Consider the following 20,424-nt stretch of genomic DNA (forward strand, 5'->3'; position numbering starts at 1 on the left):
ATTGTTTCTCATATAATATTTCCCAGGTTATATTGCTTCAATGAAAAGCACATCTTAAGCATGCATGTGTTCGGCAATGGAGGATGATGGCCTGAATGTCCACCTGGAAATATTATAAAGAATAGTGTTTGATATCCATGAATTGCTGCCTTGCTGTTAATATTGGCCATCATTTTATCAAATGTCCTTTAACCTGGTTAGGGCACTTGGGTTTGAATTAGCGCACTTATTTATTCCTGGCACATCTTAGCCACCCTAATTCCGAGCCATTCATCTGCGTTTTAGATCCAATACTGAAAGATTAGGGAAACTCTGATGCCCCTGCCATCCAGGCATTGGGCCGCAACCAGCTACAATACTGAGCCATCTGGCCAACCATTTAGACCCAGTTCTCGTGTCATGGTCCCATCTTGGACCCAGACCTATCCTATGAAAGCTGAGTACCAAGCCTCCTGATACTTCAGCCAGTGGGTTAGTTCTATAACCCCCGATGAGAACAATCCAAAGGTCCTACAGGTTCATTACTAATTGTTAAGGAGAATTCTCATTCTATGGCTAATTTCCCTTACCTATAGAGTCCCCCGGCAGCTTTGCTGGATTTGAAGGGTTTGTTTCTTTTTACCTGCTAAGAGTGAGACTCTTTTTCCCACTCTTAGGCATTTTTGCTATGTGTGTTCTAGGCTATTTTTGTGTTTAATGCCTATGGGATTTTCTCTCACGCATAGGAACCATCTTTATGCACATGTGTTACACAGCACCCTCAGTGCAGTGACACAGGGGTGTCGTAGCGACCCCCAAACATAGACTGCATACCCTGGGACCGAATACTGTCTCCCAGGGCATGTAAAGTCCCCATTGGCTTTACTAGTCAAATCTTACGAACTTAACCAGTCCAACCCATCTTACTATGGAGGTACTGGAAAGGGTTAATAGTTTTTCCCTTGGGTTCATTTTCGAGGGGGTACCTTAAAATCCCACTCTCTAAAGTTTCTGGCTGGTGGTAGTGGCTACTACCAAAAATATTCAACCGCGAATATTTTCCTATGGGATTTTCCCATTGTTCGAGGCTAACACTTTTACTGACCGCCTCTAACATACCGCCGGTTTATTTTATTATTAACTTTACTCCGGTAGGTTTTATTTGCCAGAACTTTAATATAACTTCTTTCTCATGTCTTACTCTAAACTCCTAACCCAGGTCGGGGATCCTTTGTTGGCTCATTTGGCGGGCTTCTGCCAAGAAGCCCTCCTTTCGGCGCCTCTGAGTCTAGGGTGGGTCTGTTGTTTGGGAGGGGGAGCATAACCCCTGGTCAGAGTTGCCGCAGCAACTCAAGCCGCACACTAACCTGATAGGCTGGAGGGTCTCCCGCCAAGAAGACCACTCCACTGTGTGAGTGACAGCTAGACTGTATGAATGGTTCTCTTTCTGCATAAAAGCAGGGTCCTGAGGACTGGAAGAGCAAGACGTCGCCACTGGAACTACAGAACCAAAGGAGAGAGAAGCCACAGACATCTTCAGCATCTACACCACTGGTGAAGCCCTGCCGGATCGTCTCACCACTTTTCTTCCACACGACGAGAGGAGATCTTCATCGAAAGAGCCTTCTTCCCTTGAGCTGGTGGGAACAACCAGTTCACCCATCGCTCCTCCGGACCTGCCTTGGTCGAATCGACAGTGCCCAGCACTTGTAGACCGGATAGCCAGGCAGCTATCGACCCGGACTGCGATTAAAAGGAGCGTACCTTTTAAACTTCGCTTGGCAGCACCGCGGCTGGTTTCATCCCTGGGTAGTGCAGTGACTCGAACATTCCTCCACGATGAGATGAGAGCCTCTCCTCCTCTGCTGGACCCCTCGAACTGCAGGAACAACTGCCACCGCAGGAGCCACTTCTTCACGTTTAAAGCACATTGTTCCGCCAGGCCTCCCTTTCCCCGTGGTAGCCCTAAAGGTGTTTTAAAATCATTTATCTACTTGTTGGGTTGGCCGCCCTCTCTCTTAACATTGTCTTTCACCTCGCATCTACCTTTTCAATATTTGTTTACCAAAGACTTGACTGCAGCAAAAAGAACATTTTTGCTCCTAAACTCTTGGTCCTGTACCACTGACTCTGGCTGATTTGTTAGATCTGCTCTCACTAAATTGATTTTCAATAAGAAATGTGTTGATGCACCTGAATCTTCTAAACCCCTCTTCCTTCCTACTGTTTTAACTTGTGGAGTGCAATTTTGCTCAGTTTTCATTCACTTATCTTTCTGCTAAAGTGTCACTGTGCATTACTTGTTCACAAAACTTCAGGGAAGTGTTGCTAGGGGGTGTCTGAAGATATTTCGGTTTAACTTGTGCTTTCCCTCCCTTTCGTTAAATTGATAGAGTGACATTTGTAGTTGGTTTTCACTGTGCCGTTTTGCTCAGTTTTCACTTTACCGCAAACTTGTCTACAATTGAATAGGGAGTTGTATATACTTTTCCTTGACTTAACTTACTTTATCATCTGTGATTTATGTGTTGAACTAGATTTGTATAGAATAAATATATTCTCTTTTTGATACAAAGCTTTGGTCAGTGTTTCCTTGTTCCATAGTACTGTGATACCTATTGTGTAAACCCTGAATACTGCTCAGCTCCCTCTTGAGAAGTCTGGCTGCTCAGCCACAGCTACCAACTAAGTCTTTGTGGTACAGATTGATACCAAAGGGGATTTATTGCTCTCACCTGTAGTCCTAATCTGGTGTAGTGCTCCCTAGTTAGTGTTAGGCAGAATCCAGTGCAGAAGGGAACTGCACTGGATTCTGCCTAACACTAATTCACCAGGAAGATCACACCATCCCTTTATCCGTTCTCTTGGCTCATCCGGTTCATGACCAGGAGCACTTTGTAGGCACCTGAGTCGCTGTTTGAAAAGTTGCCAAGCCCACCTTGCCACTCATTCACTGCCTGCCTGTACTGTACAATGAGATTTCTTCCCTGGCAGTGTACTGTAAAATGTGAGCACTTGCCTGGCAGTGCCGTATGATGAGACATCTTCCATGGCTGTTTTGTACAGTGAGACTCTTCTCTGGCATTGTTGTACGATGACTCTTCACTGGCTGTGCTGTTCTACTGAGACTTTCTCTGGCATCCACAGTGTGTAATGCTTCTTCCTCTTGCATCCTTCCCATCCCTCACCAGTATGAAACTGCTCTGGATAACGAGAATCTTGGCACTCTGCAGCCCATGGCATACCACACAGTCAATCGGCGCTACCGCGAGTTCCTCAACTTGCAGACCAGATTAGAGGAGAAGCCAGACTTGCGCAAGTTTGTGAAAAGTGAGTCCACATTCTAAATGGATCTGAGCTCCCCACAATGCACTCAAATCATGCTTCTCAATAGCCTGTCCCTTCTCCGTAGAGTTAAAAGGATGCCTGTCATACACACCCAATGCTGCAATACTGCTCCAGCAGAGCCGACCCACTCCCCACCCGCATGTTGAAACGGTGCTATTGTGTTTCTCAATCTTGCATGCCCTGCCCTTCTGATCTGTCCATCTCTTAAGGCAGTGCTATTTTGAGTTTCCTTATACAGTACTTTTCTTAACCCACCCCCCTACTGTTTTGTTGCAGACATAAAAGGACCAAAAAAGCTGTTCCCTGATCTTCCGTTTGGTAACATGGATATAGAAAAGGTGGAAGCACGCAAGAGTCTTCTGGAATCCTTCCTGAAGGTAAGTGCTGGATGAAGGGCTTAGTGGAACTGGGTGGTGGGCCTATGGAGGGCACGGTTGTTGGCAGCCAGGTGAGGGCCGGGCGAAGGGCCAGGTGAAAGCTGGGCATGTGACTTAGTGGGGGCTGAGGGAGTAGCCATAAGAGAGTTGGTTGACGACCAGAGAGAAGGCTGAGAAAGGAGGCCAAGCCCTAGCTTTCCACCTTGTGGGTTCTGCTTTGCTGATTTGATTACACAACTATTCCCTGCTGTCTCCTAGTGACCCCTTCTAACCAAGGTGATAACTTTGGAAGCTAATGTCAGCCATGTGGGGGAGAGTCTGAGGTGTATCGGAGAGCATTCTTTGAGCTACCTGCCACTCGTATACTGTACTGAAGGAAGACCTTTGAACAGACACCAGTCTGCGGGGGGTCTAGAGCCCACACTGCTGAGTTATTTGGACAGGATAGAAAAGAGGTAAACTAAGCAAGTTGTACAGTACATCCTAATGCTGGGCCTTTGCCCCTGTTGAATGCTGGCACATACATTATTTGTTGGTTACTGTCCCAGGATCCAGATTAAGGGAGCAGTGGAACTCTGGACATTTGCAGTAGATTCAGACAAACAGTTAGTTTACGGGTGAAACAGTCCTTATAATAAGCAAGGCTCTAAATGTGCACTTGGCACTTGCCACTGAGTAGTTCTAATTGACAAGAATGTCATGGTGTGCTGTGTGTATGTGTAGAGTTGGAGTGGCGTAGTATTTCTTATAAACATGCCATTTATGGTAGCATGGATTAGTTAACATTTGTAGTAAGTGGGCAATGTGTAACAATGCTGAGCGGCAGTGTGAGGGTCAAACAGAGGGTGTGGACTGCAAAGGATGGCCATTAGGATGGGTACTGAGCTGAGTGACTTCAGGGAAAGTTGTGTCACAGGGTGTGAAAAGGTGAGCCTTGAAGTAGAGGGTCTTGATTTATTTTCTGATTTGCATGTCAGCGGGGGTCTGTTGGCGCGTATGAGGTGCCACACTCTTTTGGTGAGACTGGTTATGCCATGCTTCTTTTTTCCCATGGACCCTTACGCAAAGTTCTGCTTTCGCCCCTTACAGCAGCTCTGTGGCATTCCTGAGATTGCCAGCAGTGAAGAGGTGCAGGAGTTCCTGGCCCTGAACACCGACGCCAGGATTGCGTTTGTGAAGAAACCATTTGTGGTGGCTCGGATCGACAAGGTATGCCTGCCAGTGATGGCTGAGTCCATTCCAGGACCTGAGTGTGCTTTCAAATTATGTCTGTTTGGTCTAACCCAAAATCTCAGTGTTTGACCTATAAAGTTTCAAAGTATCTAAGCATTGCTTTGACAGAACCAAGAAAGTAACCAGGATGAGGTGTGACTCTAATCAAAAAGCTATGGTCACTTCTTTAACCTACACCCTTTTTTCACTTTGTTTCCTCTCATTGTATCCTTCGCTTCTCCTCCCACCCCTCCATTCACTAGTAAGGGCGAGTAAAGCCTGATGCAAACACTTTGAATTACAAGCATTCAGAGATGCAAGTGTTAAGCTAAGGTCCTAATTTTCATGTCGCTACATTTGGTGTCTTCCTCTGCAGCACAGGTGAACGCGCCCATGGGCACGCTAAGGCGCACCCACCCTGAAAAGTTCTTTGCCTCTGCTGCTGTCCACGGCCCTTTGATGCTTCATTTTTATTTTACTTTTCTTCCTCTTTCCTCCTACTTTTGGCTAAGAATATTCTTCATCTGCCCAAGACTAATGGCATCAGTCTGAACCAGTTCACTCCTGTGCGATGAGTGCCCAGCCTATCAAACAGTTGGTTCAATCATAGGGGAATGACCCCTCACCTTGCTTACAAAAGTATGAAGATAAAGTAGAACAATTGTTCCGGAGTTGGCCTTTTGGCTCCTGTTTGGTGCAGCACGGGCACCCGCAGAGAAGTGTGAAGTGAGGCAGCCTTCATTGATGTCTAGCCTGCAATACACTTATCATGCCTTGATTATACAGTTCACCTAATTTCTGTTTTCTGTCCCACAAAGTCCTGTGTAGTGTACCCCAACACCGCCAGTTTGGTTCTGCAGCCGTTCCTGCTTTAGCAATGTGTTTTTGGATAGGTCTTGCATTTGTATTTATTTGAATTTATATAACGCTTTTGCCAAAGCGGTGCACATTCAGAAGAATGAACTAAACATGTTTTTGCAAAGGGCAGTGACCATGAGAACCACAAAGGAACATGTGCTAATTAATTGTTAGAATCTGCATATTTTTTTGCCTCTGCCAAAGAGATGAAGGTCACCATATTGAAAAGGACGAGGAACGGAATTTTCACCAACCCAAGAAGCCGAGTATGTAGGATTAGAAAGATGAGAACAAAACCATAGAAGAGCCGGAGAGACCAAGAAAAGCAACAGAGGTAATTAAATTGAGGTGATTTACAGTATCGAAAGGAGCAGATAAGTCTAAGAGGAATGGAATAGAGGAAGGTTTGACATGGTGAACCGAGAGTTGGTCACATGGAGAAGCACCGTCTCGGTTGAATTCGACTGGCGCATACGAGATTGGACTGAGGTAGGAAGAGCAAGAAAATTTAGCTAAGCAGACACTTGAGAGTAGACCATGTGTAGGAGAAGAGAAATGGGGCGAAAATTGGCCGGTTGAGACGGTTCTAACGATCCTTATTTTTAGAATGGGGAAAACAATTGTTTGTTCAAAAGATGTGGGATCTTCAGCAGAAGATTGAGAAAGAGTAATACAGCAGGTAAAGCAATACGCTGGAGGTGAATAGATGGGAGTGTAGGATGTGCGCAGGAAAGGAAAGAAGCTTTATCCAGGAGATTAAGGGGAGAGAAAGAAGAAAATAGTGACAAGGGAGCGGTGGATGAGGAAGAGGGTTAAGGAGGATCAGAGCAGATGATGAAAAATAAGAAAGTGAGGAGAGATGATATGATGTTGTTAAGGAGTTGAAAACGACAGCGAGGCTGACCGAGTGTAAGGATGAGAGTAGAAAAGTTGTGTTTTTTTGCCTTGAGTAATACAAGTTAATAAGAAGAATGTAGAGAGGAAAAAAAAGAATGTGCTGCAAGGTAAGAGGAAGAATTGTTTCCCAAAAGCTTTTTAGCATTGGAGCGATGATCTGGGATGAAGATGCAAAGGGGAGAGCCAGGGTTTGGGGATTTCCGAAGGGGGTAGAACGACAGTTTAAGTCAAGAGGAGGGATAAGGTTGGAGAGAGAATTTGCTGCTGCTTCAACAGTGGATAGAGAAGGGAAACTGTCAGTAGAAGGTAGTGGGGCAGAGAGTGAAGAAGGTAATGAGGAGGGCTCAAAAGGTTGTACATCTCATCAAGAGAATATAACTGGAAGGGTTTAGAGAGTGGGCAGGGGAAAAAGAGAGAAGAAAGTAATCGGACGAGTAGAGAGGGTGGACAGTGACAAGAGTGTCAATGGAAAGGGAGACGAGAAAATAAGATCAAGAAATGCGTGAAGAGGAACAGAAAATCGGAGAAAGTTAGTATAAATTAAGAAGAGGAAGAAGTGTGGGTAGTCGCGAGATGGGTAGAAGTGGTACGCGACAGGAGTCAAGATTGCCAAAGAGCTAGAGAAGAGGGTCAGGAGGACGATGGAGGATAAAAAAGGAAAGGGGAATAATTTGAGAAAGAGGACAAATGAAACTCAGAAAGAGGGAACTGACAGAGGGAGAAAGGAGGGGTGTAAAAGAATCCAAGAATAATGAAAAAGAATACCATCGCCTTTCCAACAAAGATGAGGAGAGTAGGAGAATTTGGTAATGGGATTACAGAGTGAGGAGAGAGTAGATGTGCTAGAGAGGAAAATCCAAGATTCATGGATTTGGAGGAATTGTAGATAAAGACGGAGAAAGAGCGCCCGAGTAGAGTGGGATTTGTTGAATAGAGTGTGGCTATTCCAAAGCCCACTTGAGATGACTGATGGAGGGGATGAAGTAGTAGGGGACAGATGAGAATAGATGCGTTCTGGTGAACGATACAAGTAGAGGTAGGCGGTCGTTCAGTGACATCAATAGGGATAATTCAAGTATAGAATGTAAGATTGGATGCACAGGAACTAAAAGCAACTCCCGGGTGTCCAGCATTAACCAGTGACCAGGAGCTACGACTGGGGAACTAGGAGCTAGAACATAGGATTCTGGAAATCTAACATCCACGTAACATGCTGTTGGGGTGATTTCCCAGGGGTCGGCAGGGCCATCCGGGGTTTGGGAGGCCCCAACTTCTCCCGCGTCCCAAAGGAGTATGAGGCACACACAAGAGCAAAGAGTTACTGCTGTTTATTGCACAAAACAGACGGGGACAGGTTCTCGGAGCATAGGTAACCGAGGAACATCTCAGCGGTGATGGGCTTGCAGGCCCTTTTTCTAACCGGATGACGCTACTACTTGCGTCACCTGGGAAGGCCTGCCCCTAAACCTAACGCTACCCTGGGTTGGCTCCCCGAGTGGTGGGTCAGTATGGATCAATATAGGAGAAAATATTAGTGGTGCAGAAGAGGTCAGGTGGTACGCTTGGGTCGTCCCTAAAAATGGCTACACAGAAAGTGTTACATGAAGAAAGTTAGTGATTGGTTAAACTATAATGTTGTCAGTGATTACCCCCATGTATTCTGATTGGTTCATCCACGAGCCCCCAAGCCTAGGACCATTGTCGTTCCCAGCTCGCGATGTACTTGGTGTTGGCAACAATGTATGACTATGTCAGTGGCGGACAATGGACAGGTCTTACTACTGGCTATTGCGTGTCCCTTTCCCATCGCCGCCGGTGTCCAACTTGCAACTTCGTTGTTGCAGTCTGGGTCCCAGACGTGAGACCCCAGAGTTTCTCTGGTCCTTGGAGCTTGGCATTGTATCAGGTCGGCCTGGTCACGTGTTAAGAGACCGTGGCTGAAGCAGAATTACAGGGATTTGATTTGTATTTCTGCTCCGGGGAGTGTTTAGCAGTGGCAGGTGCAACCTTGGTGCTGGGAGCGTGGAATGTAGATTGCAACTTCGTGGCCTTGGCTGTGGGGCTCCCGTCGGGGTTTGTTCTGCATAATCAGCACCTTGCAGCTCTGTATGAGCTGCTCCGGGCCTGGGGACTCTGGTTTGTGGCCTACCTTGGCCTAGTCTATGGGTGGCGGCATACAGTCCATAACACGGGGGTCGCGAGGTGCGACTTGGGTCCTTATACATTAGTCCATCTTCAGGGTGACCTCTTCATGGTTTTAGTAGCAAAAGCGTCTGCAAGCATATACACAAGCTCTTCTGGCGTCTTGTGTTTCTGCGGTGCAGTAGTTAGCCTATGTGAAAAATAACGGAGATACAAGTATGTCAAAGACATAAGAAAATATCCAGGACAATACGCCCTTTAAGGTTGCGGAAGGTGTTGAATTTTCTCCAGCATGGGGTCTGGCATGGATTCACATGCTCATGAATATTTCCTGTCGTCAGGCTGGGAATCCTCGGTACAGAAAAAAATCAGTATCAGTTTCGTTTCTGATCTGTCTTTCTTAGTAGTAACCAATCACTGATCTCTGGGTCATACTGCCCACAGCCAATGACTGCCCTCTCCCCAAGCCCCGCCTCCGGCAGCCATCCTCAGATTTTTGCCGCATGTTCAAGTGTTGGGTGTCCTTGTGCTGTAGCTCCCGAGCTTTACTGCGTTTTTGCGCTTTTTCAAAGGGAATTTCTCATTTTTCGGTTAAATTAAGCCACAAGCTCCACCGTCTTTACATCCGATCAACAGGGACCCGTTTCGGAAGTTTCTACGCCCCTCAAGGGTGAAGATTTCGTCGAGCGATGCTTTTGGAGGATTCCAGAAGTTTCTGAGGCCTACCCCGGACATGGCCTAGGAGAAAGGGAGCTCGACGCCTGGGAAGCTGTTCAGGGCCTGCCCTGGATGCCAGCTGCAGAACGTGTTCAAGGAAGACGAGCATTCCTTATGCCTCTACTGTCTTCACGAGGACAAAATGCACGTGGAGGAGGACTGTGCGTTTTGCGGGAACATGTCGGAGCGGACCATGAGGGACCGTCATCTTCGTCTCGCCAACTGGCTGGAGGATAGTCAGAGCCCGTCAGGTGAGAAGAAAAAGAAGAAATCCGAGTGGTCTTCTAAGTCTTGTGAGGGCGCCCCGGCGACGGGGGCCCAACAGAAGGCTAAGCGCCGCGAGTCCGCAGGCACCGGGAGCGCCGAATGGTCGGGCTCCTCGGCTGCCAGGCAGGGTGCATCCTCCCCGGCGCCATCGACCACGAGCCAACGCTCTGGCTCGGGTAAGAGGAAATCCGAGAACCCGGCCAAGCTTCTGGAGAGGCCCCGGTCGATCTCAAAGATTTCGGCTGAGGGGGAACGAGGCGGGGAGCCCTCCCCCCAAGGTGAAGGCCACAAGCATGCATTCGGTGACTAAGGCCTTGATTCACCCAGCCAAGGCCTCTATCGAGGAGGTCGCGGCAACCCTGGCGCAGCCTGCGGAGGTTACACCTGTGGTAGCGGCCTCGGGGCCCAAAGTCTCCCTGCCACCTCGGAGGGAGGCATATTTCAAGCCCATCGAAAGAACCCCCACGAAAGCCCCGGCGGAGAAAGAGGGGGGGCAGTGGCCGTCGTGGATTCAGACACAACCTCCGAGGAGGAACTTGTCGAAGCCCCTGAGAGCCACGACGCGGGCATGGAGGAGGACCAGCCCGTCGAGAGGCATCCCAACAAGGGGGACGACGGAAGCGACGGCGGCGCCGACGGGACCTCAGAGCAACCGTTGCGCCCGTCGCAGCCAGTGCCGCAGGACAACTCGGCGGGCATTTTGATGGCAATTCAATCCTTATGCTCTGAGATAAGGACTAGATTACCTTTACCCCCGACGGGGGAGCCGGAACCAGGCCCGACGGAGGAGCCAGGGGCAGGGCCATCGGGAAGTCCGCCACCTAAGAGGAGAAGAACACATCCTCCTGTACCCTTCCAGCCCTCGAGGCCTGCTCAACCCTCCTCCCCATCCACGGTCCGCGGGGATGACACAGGCACGGACACGGCCATGACAGGCACGGATGACGAGGGTGGCGACGGCGGGGTGGACCTCCCGTCGTCCCCCCCCCTCCCCTGGCTTCCCCGCCCGATGAGATTGGATCCCTCCATGCGATGATCTGCAGGGCATCCAAGCTTTTGCAGCTCTGCCCCGAAGAAAAGAAGGAGGGATTCCTCTATCAACGTCGAGACCAAGAGGAAGACGGTCCTCGCTGTACCTCTACTAGTTGACATCTGGGACGAGTGGCTCTCCCTCCTCAAGAACCCGTCCACAACGCCGGCAAAAAGGAACCGATACGAAAAGAAGTACCGGGTCCCCGACGCGGCCCCTCTATGCCTTAGAGCACAGCCGACCCTGGATTCAGTCGTCTCGGCGGCAGCCAGGAAAAAGGCAGGGGGGGTCATCGGCATCGACATCGACTTCACCACCGGACGGCGAGGGAAAGCAGCTCGACGTGATGGGACAATGAGTCATCACGTCATTGCCCGTTAAGACAGGGAACTTTGGTATAAAATTGCTCCCTTGTTGGACTTCTTGCCGGATGACAAGAGGGCAGAAGCCTTGGAAATCCTGCAAGAAGGCGAGGTGGCGTTGGACCATGCCATAACGGTGGCGACGGACATCGCTGACACCGGCTTCCGCCAGTTGGGCAACAGTGTTTGCCTCAGACGGCGCGGATGGCTGAAGGCGACAGATTTCCACCAGGACGTACAAGCCAAGGTGTTGGACATGCCCTTCGACGGGAACAACCTGTTTGGGAAGACAGTCGATGAGTCCCTGCAAGCTATCAAAACGGACACGGAGACAGCCCGGGCCCTGGGAGTTCTCCAGCAACGACGGCCGTCCTTTCGGAACACCGGAAGCAAGCAAGGGGCCTCCAAAGGTTCCGGCAGCAGCTCCTCTACCTACCGTCAAGCAGCCCGTTCCTCGTTGCAGGAGGCCTATAGAGGACGGGGCAAGTCTGGAGGCCTCGAAACAGGACTGAACCGACCGTGGCGTCGGGCCCCCACCGAAACACCCCGGTGGGAGGCCGGCTGGCAAAGTTCGTCAGCGTGTGGGAGTCCATCTCCACCGACCGTTGGGTGCTGGATACCCTGGCCCAGGGGCACGCCCTCGAGTTTCTAAAGAAGTGCCCTCGCGTGCCACCTGTGGCCAGGAAGGAAAACCATGTACCCCAGCTGCTGCTGGAGATGAGGCCGATGCTGAAGAAAGGTGCCATCGAGCTCGTCCCAAAGAGACTTCGGGGCTCCGGGGTCTATTCAAGATACTTTCTTGTAAAGAAGAAGACAGGAGGTTGGCGTCCCATCCTGGACCTGCGGCGACTGAACAAGTACATCAAGGCTCAGAAGTTCCGGATGGTCACCCTCCAGCACGTGTTGGGACAGCTGGAGGAGGACGATTTCCTGTCGTCGTTGGACTTGGAGGATGCCTACTTCCACATCCCCATTCTAAAAGGACACCGGAAGTTCATCAGGTTTGTGGTCCAAGGACGGCACTACCAGTTCAAGGCCCTCCCGTTCGGATTAAATTCGGCACCCAGGGTGTTCACCAAGTGCCTAGCACCGGTGGCGGCGTGGCTATGCCTGCAAGGGATCCATGTCTATCCCTACCTGGACGACTGGCTCATCCGAGCAAGGACAAGGGTGCTTGCCGTAGAACACACAGCGAGGACCGTCCAGCAACTCAAGGACCTGGGGTTCTCCATCAACTTCCCCAAATCCCAGCCAGGGTAAGATCCATCAAATCCCTTCTCGGGAATGTCCTCCTGCATCTATCTGGTACGCCTGTGTAGTCTTCGGATGCGTCCACTGCAGGAGTTCCTCGACGCTGGATCCAAGCGACGGGCAGCTTCGAGGACAGGATACCGCTCAACGAGACCTTCTGACGAGCGATCCGGTGGTGGGGCTCCCGCACTCAGCTGACGGCGGGCGCAGACTTTCAGACCCCAGCTCACCAGGTAACAGTGACGACAGATGCCTCCCTAGAAGGGTGGGAGTGCATACCGGAAATCTCCACGCGAGAGGCCTTTGGCTTCCGGAGGAGAAACAACTTCATATCAACATTTTGGAGCTCCGCGCAGTGTTTTGGGCCCTCAGGTCCTTTCTTCCGTCCCTCAAGGGCAAGGTGCTGAGGATCTTCACCGACAACACCACCACGATGTTCTACTTCAGGAAGCAGGCTGGAACCAGATCCCCAGCCCTTTCCAAGGAATCCCAAGAGCTGTGGCACTGGGCTGTCGACCAGGGAATGTTTCTGGTACCTTTTCATCTGGCAGGGATAAAGAACACCATTGCCGACTCACTCAGCAGGGAGCTGCGCTCGTGCCACAAGTGGGAGCTACGCCAGGATCAAGTGGATCGACTCTTCAGGCTGTGGGGCAGACCCCAAGTCGATCTCTTCGTGACAGCGACAAACTCGAAGTGCCAGAGGTTCGCCAGCAGGTTCCCCCAACCGAGGAGCATGGGCGATGCTTTCTCGTTCCCCTGGGACAACCTGTTCCTCTATGCTTTCCCGCCATTGCCACTGCTACTCCGGCTTGTCAACCAGCTCAAGAGGTCCCGGTGCAGGATGATCCTCGTCGCACGGGCGTGGCCGAGACAGATCTGGTTCCCGGACCTCCTGGACTTATTGGCGTCCCCACCAGTCAAACTGCCCGTGGACGTGGATCTTCTCTCCAGAGAAGGAGGCGCCATTCTTCATCACGACCCGAAGTCGCTGAACTTGCAGGCCTGGCTCCTGCAGCACTAGAGTTTGGGGAATACGATATACCGGCCGACTGCAAAGAGGTTCTTGCAAAGGCCAGGGCGTCCTCAACTCTCAAGTGTTACAGACACAAACGGAAGAGGTTCTCTGTCTGGTGCCAGGCACAGAAGATTAACCCTCTACGGATTACAGCCCCTCAAGTATGCCGTACCTACTGTCGCTAGCCAAGGCTGGACTAGCTCACGCCTCCATCAAGATACATCTGGCTGCCATCTCCAGATACACCAGGACAAAAGGACGGGTGTCCTTGTGGTCTCATCGCCTGGTGAAGGAATTTATGAAGGGACTATTCCGCTCGTTCCCGCCGGTGAAGGCCTCAGTCCCGGTGTGGGAGCTCAACGTGGTGCTGTCTAGGCTCATGGGGTCCCCGTTCGAGCCTATGCATACGGCACCGTTGACGTTCCTATCGTGGAAAACAGCTTTTGTGGCCATCACCTCCGCACGGCGCGTGGGAGAGATTCAGGCCCTATCTTGCAAGCCTCCATACTTGACTTTTCACGACACGAGGGTGGTGCTCAGGACGCACCCCTCCTTCATGCCCAAGGTGCCGTCGGACTTCCACCTCAACAAACCCTTGGTGTTACCAGTTTTCTTCCCGTCGCCTTCGTCGCCGGCCGAGAGGACTTTGCACTGGATTTAGCTAGAGCGCTGAAGTTCTACGTGGACCGCACAAAGAGTTTTTGGAAGACGTCACAGCTTTTTGTGAACTTTGGACCTGTGAATCAAGGGAAGGCTCTCTCGAAGGCTTCCATTTCCAGATGGCTCTCCGGCTGTATCATGCACTGTCACGGGTTGGCAAACCGACCGCTGCCCGGCCGTCCGAGAGCCCATTCGAACAGAGCGATCGCTGCTACCACTGCGTTCTTGTCTGGTGTGCTCCTGCTGGACATCTGCAGGGCTGCTACGTGGAGGTCGACGCACACCTTCACGAAATTCTACTGCGTCGATCGGGATTCCAGGGAGGAGTCCAGGGTCGGCCAAGCAGTGCTGCGCAACCTGTTCGTCTGAAGGGCCTGGTGAGGAGGTAAGAGTTGCATAATGTTGAGTTTATGTATTGCTTAATGTTGAGCCTTTTTGCCACCTCCCGTGGTTGTGCATGTGTGTACTGCTATGTAATCTTATATTCATGAGCATGTGAATCCATGCCAGACCCCATGCTGGAGAAGGAACAAGTTACTTACCTGTAACTGTTGTTCTCCAGCATGGGTCTGGCATGGATTCAATTCACATGCGAACCCTCCCGCCCACCCCTCTGCGGCTCTTCACTTGGTCATACTGCCACTTTACGTGCTACTAAATCTGAGGATGGCTGCCGGAGGCGGGGCTTAGGGAGAGGGCAGTCATTGGCTATGGGCAGTATGACCCAGAGATCAGTGATTGGTTATGAAGGCAAGCGTCCCCAGCCAGCACGATCCTCCCCGCAATGAGAGACAATGAAGGACTCTCCCAATATCGGGAATAAAGCCAAGACAGAGTGCGGGTGAGCTTAAATGGGAGTTTATCAATCAGAATAGGGCATGCAAAGAACTCTGCAAACTCCGAGAGCGCTCTGTCTGACAATAGCAAAGACAGGCGTATATATTTACAAAAAACGTCATAAGAACCTACATACTATAGGGGGCACAAGTTCAATGGGATTGGGTGGCGATGACTAGCTATCGGTGCTGTTGCGAGGTGGTTGGCCTTGGCTGGAAAACGTCACTGGTCAGCCTCGTGGGTTGGGCTGGGCCTGGCAGGTTGGCTGAGTTCATCCGGGCGGTGTTGTTGTGCCATCGCGGCCAGTGTCAGAGATGAATGTCTTTTCCTGACTTATTTGCCCTAGGCCATGCACACCGCAGTCATTCAGTCATTGCAATATTATCTTCTTTAGTAAATCTTCCAATAGGTTATTCTACAGGTTAATGCAACACAGGAGGAATGTACCTTGTGAGGGGTCTGATGGTAATACGTCAGGACATGGTTACCAGGGTCCTGTTGACCGGGGCCATAGGTCGAGGTGCTAAGCTTCAGGGCCTGGGACGGGCGGTACAGGTCTTTCTGTCTTGTTTGAAGTTGTTATGGATGTGCCGCTGTGTGTTGTCGAAGTATTGGGTGTCCTGATTGCACAGGGCCATAAGTCTAAGATGATCCGGTGGGTTGTGGGGTTTACGAGGGGGCGCCTTTGGAAGTGTGTGTTCAGGCAGAGGTTTACTGCTGTGCTGTAAATAATGCAGGTGGTGGGCCGTGGCCTTGGGTGCTGCAGAGGGGGCTACAAATCTTTGAAGCGGCTCCAGTCTGGTTGGGGGAGGTGGAGCAGCGCGGCGTGGGCCTCTGCTCTCATGGTTGGCAGTCTTCACAGGGTGGGAGGGGGAATGGCCTTGCACATATTTTCAGAAAGGTATCTTCCTCGTATGTTGCCGACTTTAGGTAAAAACATCACAAACATTTGAGCATTCTATAATACGTATTCAAATCACTTTAAAACATACATTTCAACTTTGCTGCATGTGTCTCAATTATATCCAGCCTGAGCACCTTATTCGTACACTATGTTTTAACAACTACAGTATTTGGTTATATGCATATACATTTGCAGTAAGCGAGGTAGTAATGTGGGTGGTGGAGTACATAGAAAATGACCCGCCACTGTACGTGACGGTGGTGGCACATAAGGGGCTTAGACATACACACATGACAAGTGCATTCTCGCGCATCCTTCACATGAGCCCTCTGTATGGTTACATTCGTCCTCTCGTGTACTCTAGCAGCATTAGTTCAGTTTTGGCGCAAAACCATGGAGTGTAAGTTTCCCAGTGATACACGTAACAAATAGATCCCTGGAACGCTCCTTCATTATTAGTACCCAACTGCAGTGGTGTGGGCTCGCCATTGCTTATATCATGGAAGCATGCTTTCTATGTTTATACATTTTACAGGTTTTTGTAATATAAGAGATTTTGTGGAGAAAAGCATACTTTGCAAGTGGTCTTGGCATTAATATGTAGAGACTTTCTGCCATCTGATGACCATTTTACCGTTCTCTTCATCGCCCAGGCCCGCTGGCCGGGTCATGCTGGGAGCGATGATACACTGCGGAAGGTGAAATGTTACAATGTTAATGTATTACGCTAGCTCATGTCCGTCTTGTTCGTGGGAATGGGCTCGCAGCGGATCTGCCAGGGTGCTGCGGCGACAGGGATAACTGAAACTTTCCGAAGGTGGGGGCCGCGCTACAGTGCGCTGAGCTCACACCATCTTTAGTAGACAAAATGGTTTCTGAAGCCTAGCTAAATTCAATACGTGCGGGCAATGTCTTCAGCAGGTGAGTCATCCACCACCTGGGCCCTGGTGGTAAGGAGGGGACGCCCGATGAGCCATGGCCCTCACCTGGGGTGGAGATGCGGGCAAGGGGGGGTCTTTTGGACCACTCCTCCCCTACATTTCCCCCCTTTCGTTACTTAAGTAACAAATACTTTAAGTCCTCCAGCCTTCTACATTCTGCTTCGTCCATCACTGCCTCGTCCCATGCAGGTGTGCCTTTTATGGGCATCCATGCTCTGCACACCCTCCGTAAGCTTTCCCCTCTTCTGGCATATTCATCTGGGGTACAAGTCAGGTATATACATCCGCCATCTCCCGCCAAATCTACCACACCTCCTGGTACCATTCTAGTACACGGGGCTCTCTAATGGTGGTGTGCCATGCTTTATCTATGATATCTTTGTCGTGATAGATAGGCACTAGCTGATATCTTGGTGTGTCATCTGTTCCTGTTTGTACCTGCACTTCCTGCATGTTTTGTATTGTCCCACGGGTGTTGCCCATTGTCACCATCATCATTGCACCATTTGGTACTGCGTTAGCACAAACTCGAAGACCCACCTGGCACAGGCAAAAAATTAAAAGGAGGAACACCACAGCCGGCATCAAACATTTCACAGTTGTTCCAAGCCATGAGGGGACCCAGGAGAAGATGTTATCAAACCACGTGCTGTCTTCTGCTCCACCTTCCATTTTCATTTTTTCTCCTAGGTTGTGGACTGCTTCGATCACATGGGACAGGGAGCCGTTCTCTGCGTCTTCAGAAGGTACGAAAGTGCAGCAGGCACTTCCTATTTTTCGGCAAACACCTCCATCCATCGCCGTCAACAGGTCCAGGACATACCTGTTTTGCATGGTCATCAGCCGTAAAGCCCTTAGTTCCACTTTTATTACGTTGAACCCTTCTTCAGTGTCATTTGCCAGCTCAATCAATTCCCAGCGCGTTATCTGGAGCCATTTTGCGTTTGCTCTTGCTTGGACACTTGAAATGAGTGAAGCAAAGAATGTTTCTGCTGAGCTGAATAATTGATATTTGTCTGGGATCTGAGCCAATAGTTCTGATGATGCCTTTGATATGTAGTTTGATGCTCGTCTGTTACGGGTCAGCACCTCTCCCTTGTTTCCGGAAGACAGGACATACATTTGTGACTCCGCAGTCGGCTGGGCTGCACTCTGTTGTATGCGTTCCTGTGTCTTTTTGCTCCCATCGATGTGGCTTTCTGGTATTACCATTAGGGCTGAGTGCAGAGTGGCCATTGAGCAGCTGCCACTCCATGACTGGGGGAGGTGCAGGTATGCCTGGTTGCCGCATACCCAGTACGTGTCCATCAGGGCCGCTGTCCCTTTTCTCAGATCTGGGATGGTGAGGGTTTTGTTACAGTTCTTGTTTGTCCCCATGGAGGTTTTCCCTTCTCCTTTAAAACATAATTCATAGTCTATTTCGTTCTGCAGTTTGAAGGGTTTTTCAATGGCGGTTACCCAAGTTAGTTTTGAAATGTGTTCCTTCCACACTGGTGTGCATGTTTCTTCTATCCACTGCAATTTCTCTGGTGCCACACCCCTCAGCGCTTCAGCTTTACACATTACTTCTTCATCCTTCCACTTGTTGTCCGAAAAAAGTGTCCCTTGTATTACAAAAAATGGTTCTTCCAGACATACCACCCCTGCCGTCTTTGGATAGCACGTTTTCTCGTTCTGCAGCATTTCAAAAGTAACTTCATGTGCCTGGAAGGTGTTCTTAATCCTGCATAACGTGAGATGAAGGAGACATTGGGCATCTATAATTGGCAACTCTTTGGGTAGCAATACTTTGGGTGTACCTGAAGCGTGAGGAATGAGGGAGCAGACATAACAGCTCTCGTTTGTTGTTTGTTTAGCTGTGGCACTCATATCCGCATACGATTTATTTGTTTGGTGGGGGTGTCGTGGGTCTTCCATTTTATCTAGACCTAACCCATAGTACTCATCATACTTCCTCCTCCCTGCTTCCCTCTTTCGTCTGTTGTTCTTGTTCCTCATGTACTTCCCAACTTCCTGGGCGAGGGATAAAATAGACCCCCCTTTCTCATTCCCGCCCCCCTTGGCCCATGCATCATATAATATTTTGTGTATTGCTAGCAGCTTTTCCTTTTCGTCCCTGACGTTATCTTGCAGGTTGTTTTTTAGTATGGGGGCAGGCTGGCTGGTGGGGGTTTTATACAACCATAATATGGCAGACGGGTTTCGGTCATTTAAACTGCAGGCATTGTAATTAGATATCCCTGGTGGAGACACTGTGTTGTTTTGCATTCCACCCTGTGGCTCTTTCTTTTGTAAGATGACAGCATTGGATGGTGTGGTATGATAACCCCATACAAGTTTAGTTCCGTCCCATGCCAAAAAATCACCCTCCCTAGTATTGACACTTGCAGTTGTATTGATCCCAGTAGTGCTGTTAATCCCAGTGCTGTTAATCCCTCCCCCCCTCGTTCATCTCGATAGAGATGAACGCTACAAACCAATATGTAACCAGGCCAAACATTAGTATAAAAAACAACGTAATGCACACAGATAATCCACACTCATACGAATATCTGCATTTCTCATGTAATAATTCTCTCATTCTACTAATTCTATCCGTTGCAGGCTGCCCGTTAGATGCCATGGTAGCTCCTGTTTGAGATATAAAAGTGCATGAAGTGCATGCATGTAAACATTTTGTTGGCACTATTAGTGCCAATATATATTGACAGGGTCCGGAAGCGGGTAGGGTTTGTGGGGACGGGGATGCACAGACAAGGGTGTAAACACTTCATAATTTGATCACTTCATTACTTACATATAAATCCACAAGATAAAAAGAAAAAACGTTTTTTTTTTTTTTTGTAACATTTTTAAAGGAATGCAAGTATACTTATCAACCATATTCCCATTCAGGTCACACATACACAAGTTCATATTCAGACATCCTGCTCAGTTGCATTGTTTGCTGTTGTCTGTGCCTCCTCATCCACCTCCTCCTGCACGTTACTATATGCTTTTCGTACATCTGTCAAGTGCACCCAGTATCTCAAGCCCTTTACTTTCACTGCGTGGGCGTGCAGAACACTACCTCGTATGGGCCATGGAACCGTGGTGCATTCCATCGACGCACAAAACTTCTGACATAAATTGAGTCGCCCGGCATCAGCTGTAGCTGTTGTTCAGGCTCCCTGACAGACCCTGTTATGTTTCCCTCCTCTCTAGTGAAGGGTGGAGAGAGCTGCTTTGATATCGCACGCGCTGCCCTTGTCAATTTCTTCAAATAGTCTATAAACTCATCTCCCAATATCGCGGCGCTTCTGTGTGCATCTGAGTGTTCACGCAGTGGAGAGTGTACTGTGTACATTCGTCTCCCAGTCACGATCTCGTGCGGGGACAAATGGTGGTCTTTGCTTGGCTGATTTCTCAGCTCAAATAGCGCAAGGGGCAGACAGTAAATCCAATTCTTTTTCAATGAAAAGCATAGTTTTGATAACCTGTCTTTTAACAGTCCGTTCATCTTTTCCATTACGCCATTACTTTGAGGATGATAAATCGAACATAATTTATGTTTTATTCCCAATAATGTAGTAACTTCCTTGAAAAGCTCATTTATAAAGTGAGTGCCATTGTCGGAGCGAATCA

At 49.5% G+C, this 20,424-nt stretch overlaps 1 protein-coding gene across 1 annotated transcript in view; it reads left to right on the plus strand.

Annotated features, from left to right (window-relative positions):
* The window catches only part of SNX19 (sorting nexin 19), a 310,682-nt gene that overhangs the window by 52,162 nt on the left and 238,096 nt on the right, over window positions 1–20,424 (plus strand). The window contains exons 2-4 of the mRNA XM_069614129.1: window positions 3,171–3,309; window positions 3,604–3,704; window positions 4,794–4,913. Coding sequence (XP_069470230.1) covers window positions 3,171–3,309; window positions 3,604–3,704; window positions 4,794–4,913 — 360 coding nt within the window. The remainder of the gene's footprint in view (window positions 1–3,170; window positions 3,310–3,603; window positions 3,705–4,793; window positions 4,914–20,424) is intronic.

Source organism: Ambystoma mexicanum, chromosome 9 (assembly GCF_040938575.1).
Source record: "Ambystoma mexicanum isolate Mex_15411 chromosome 9, UKY_AmexF1_1, whole genome shotgun sequence".
Taxonomy (NCBI): domain Eukaryota; kingdom Metazoa; phylum Chordata; class Amphibia; order Caudata; family Ambystomatidae; genus Ambystoma; species Ambystoma mexicanum.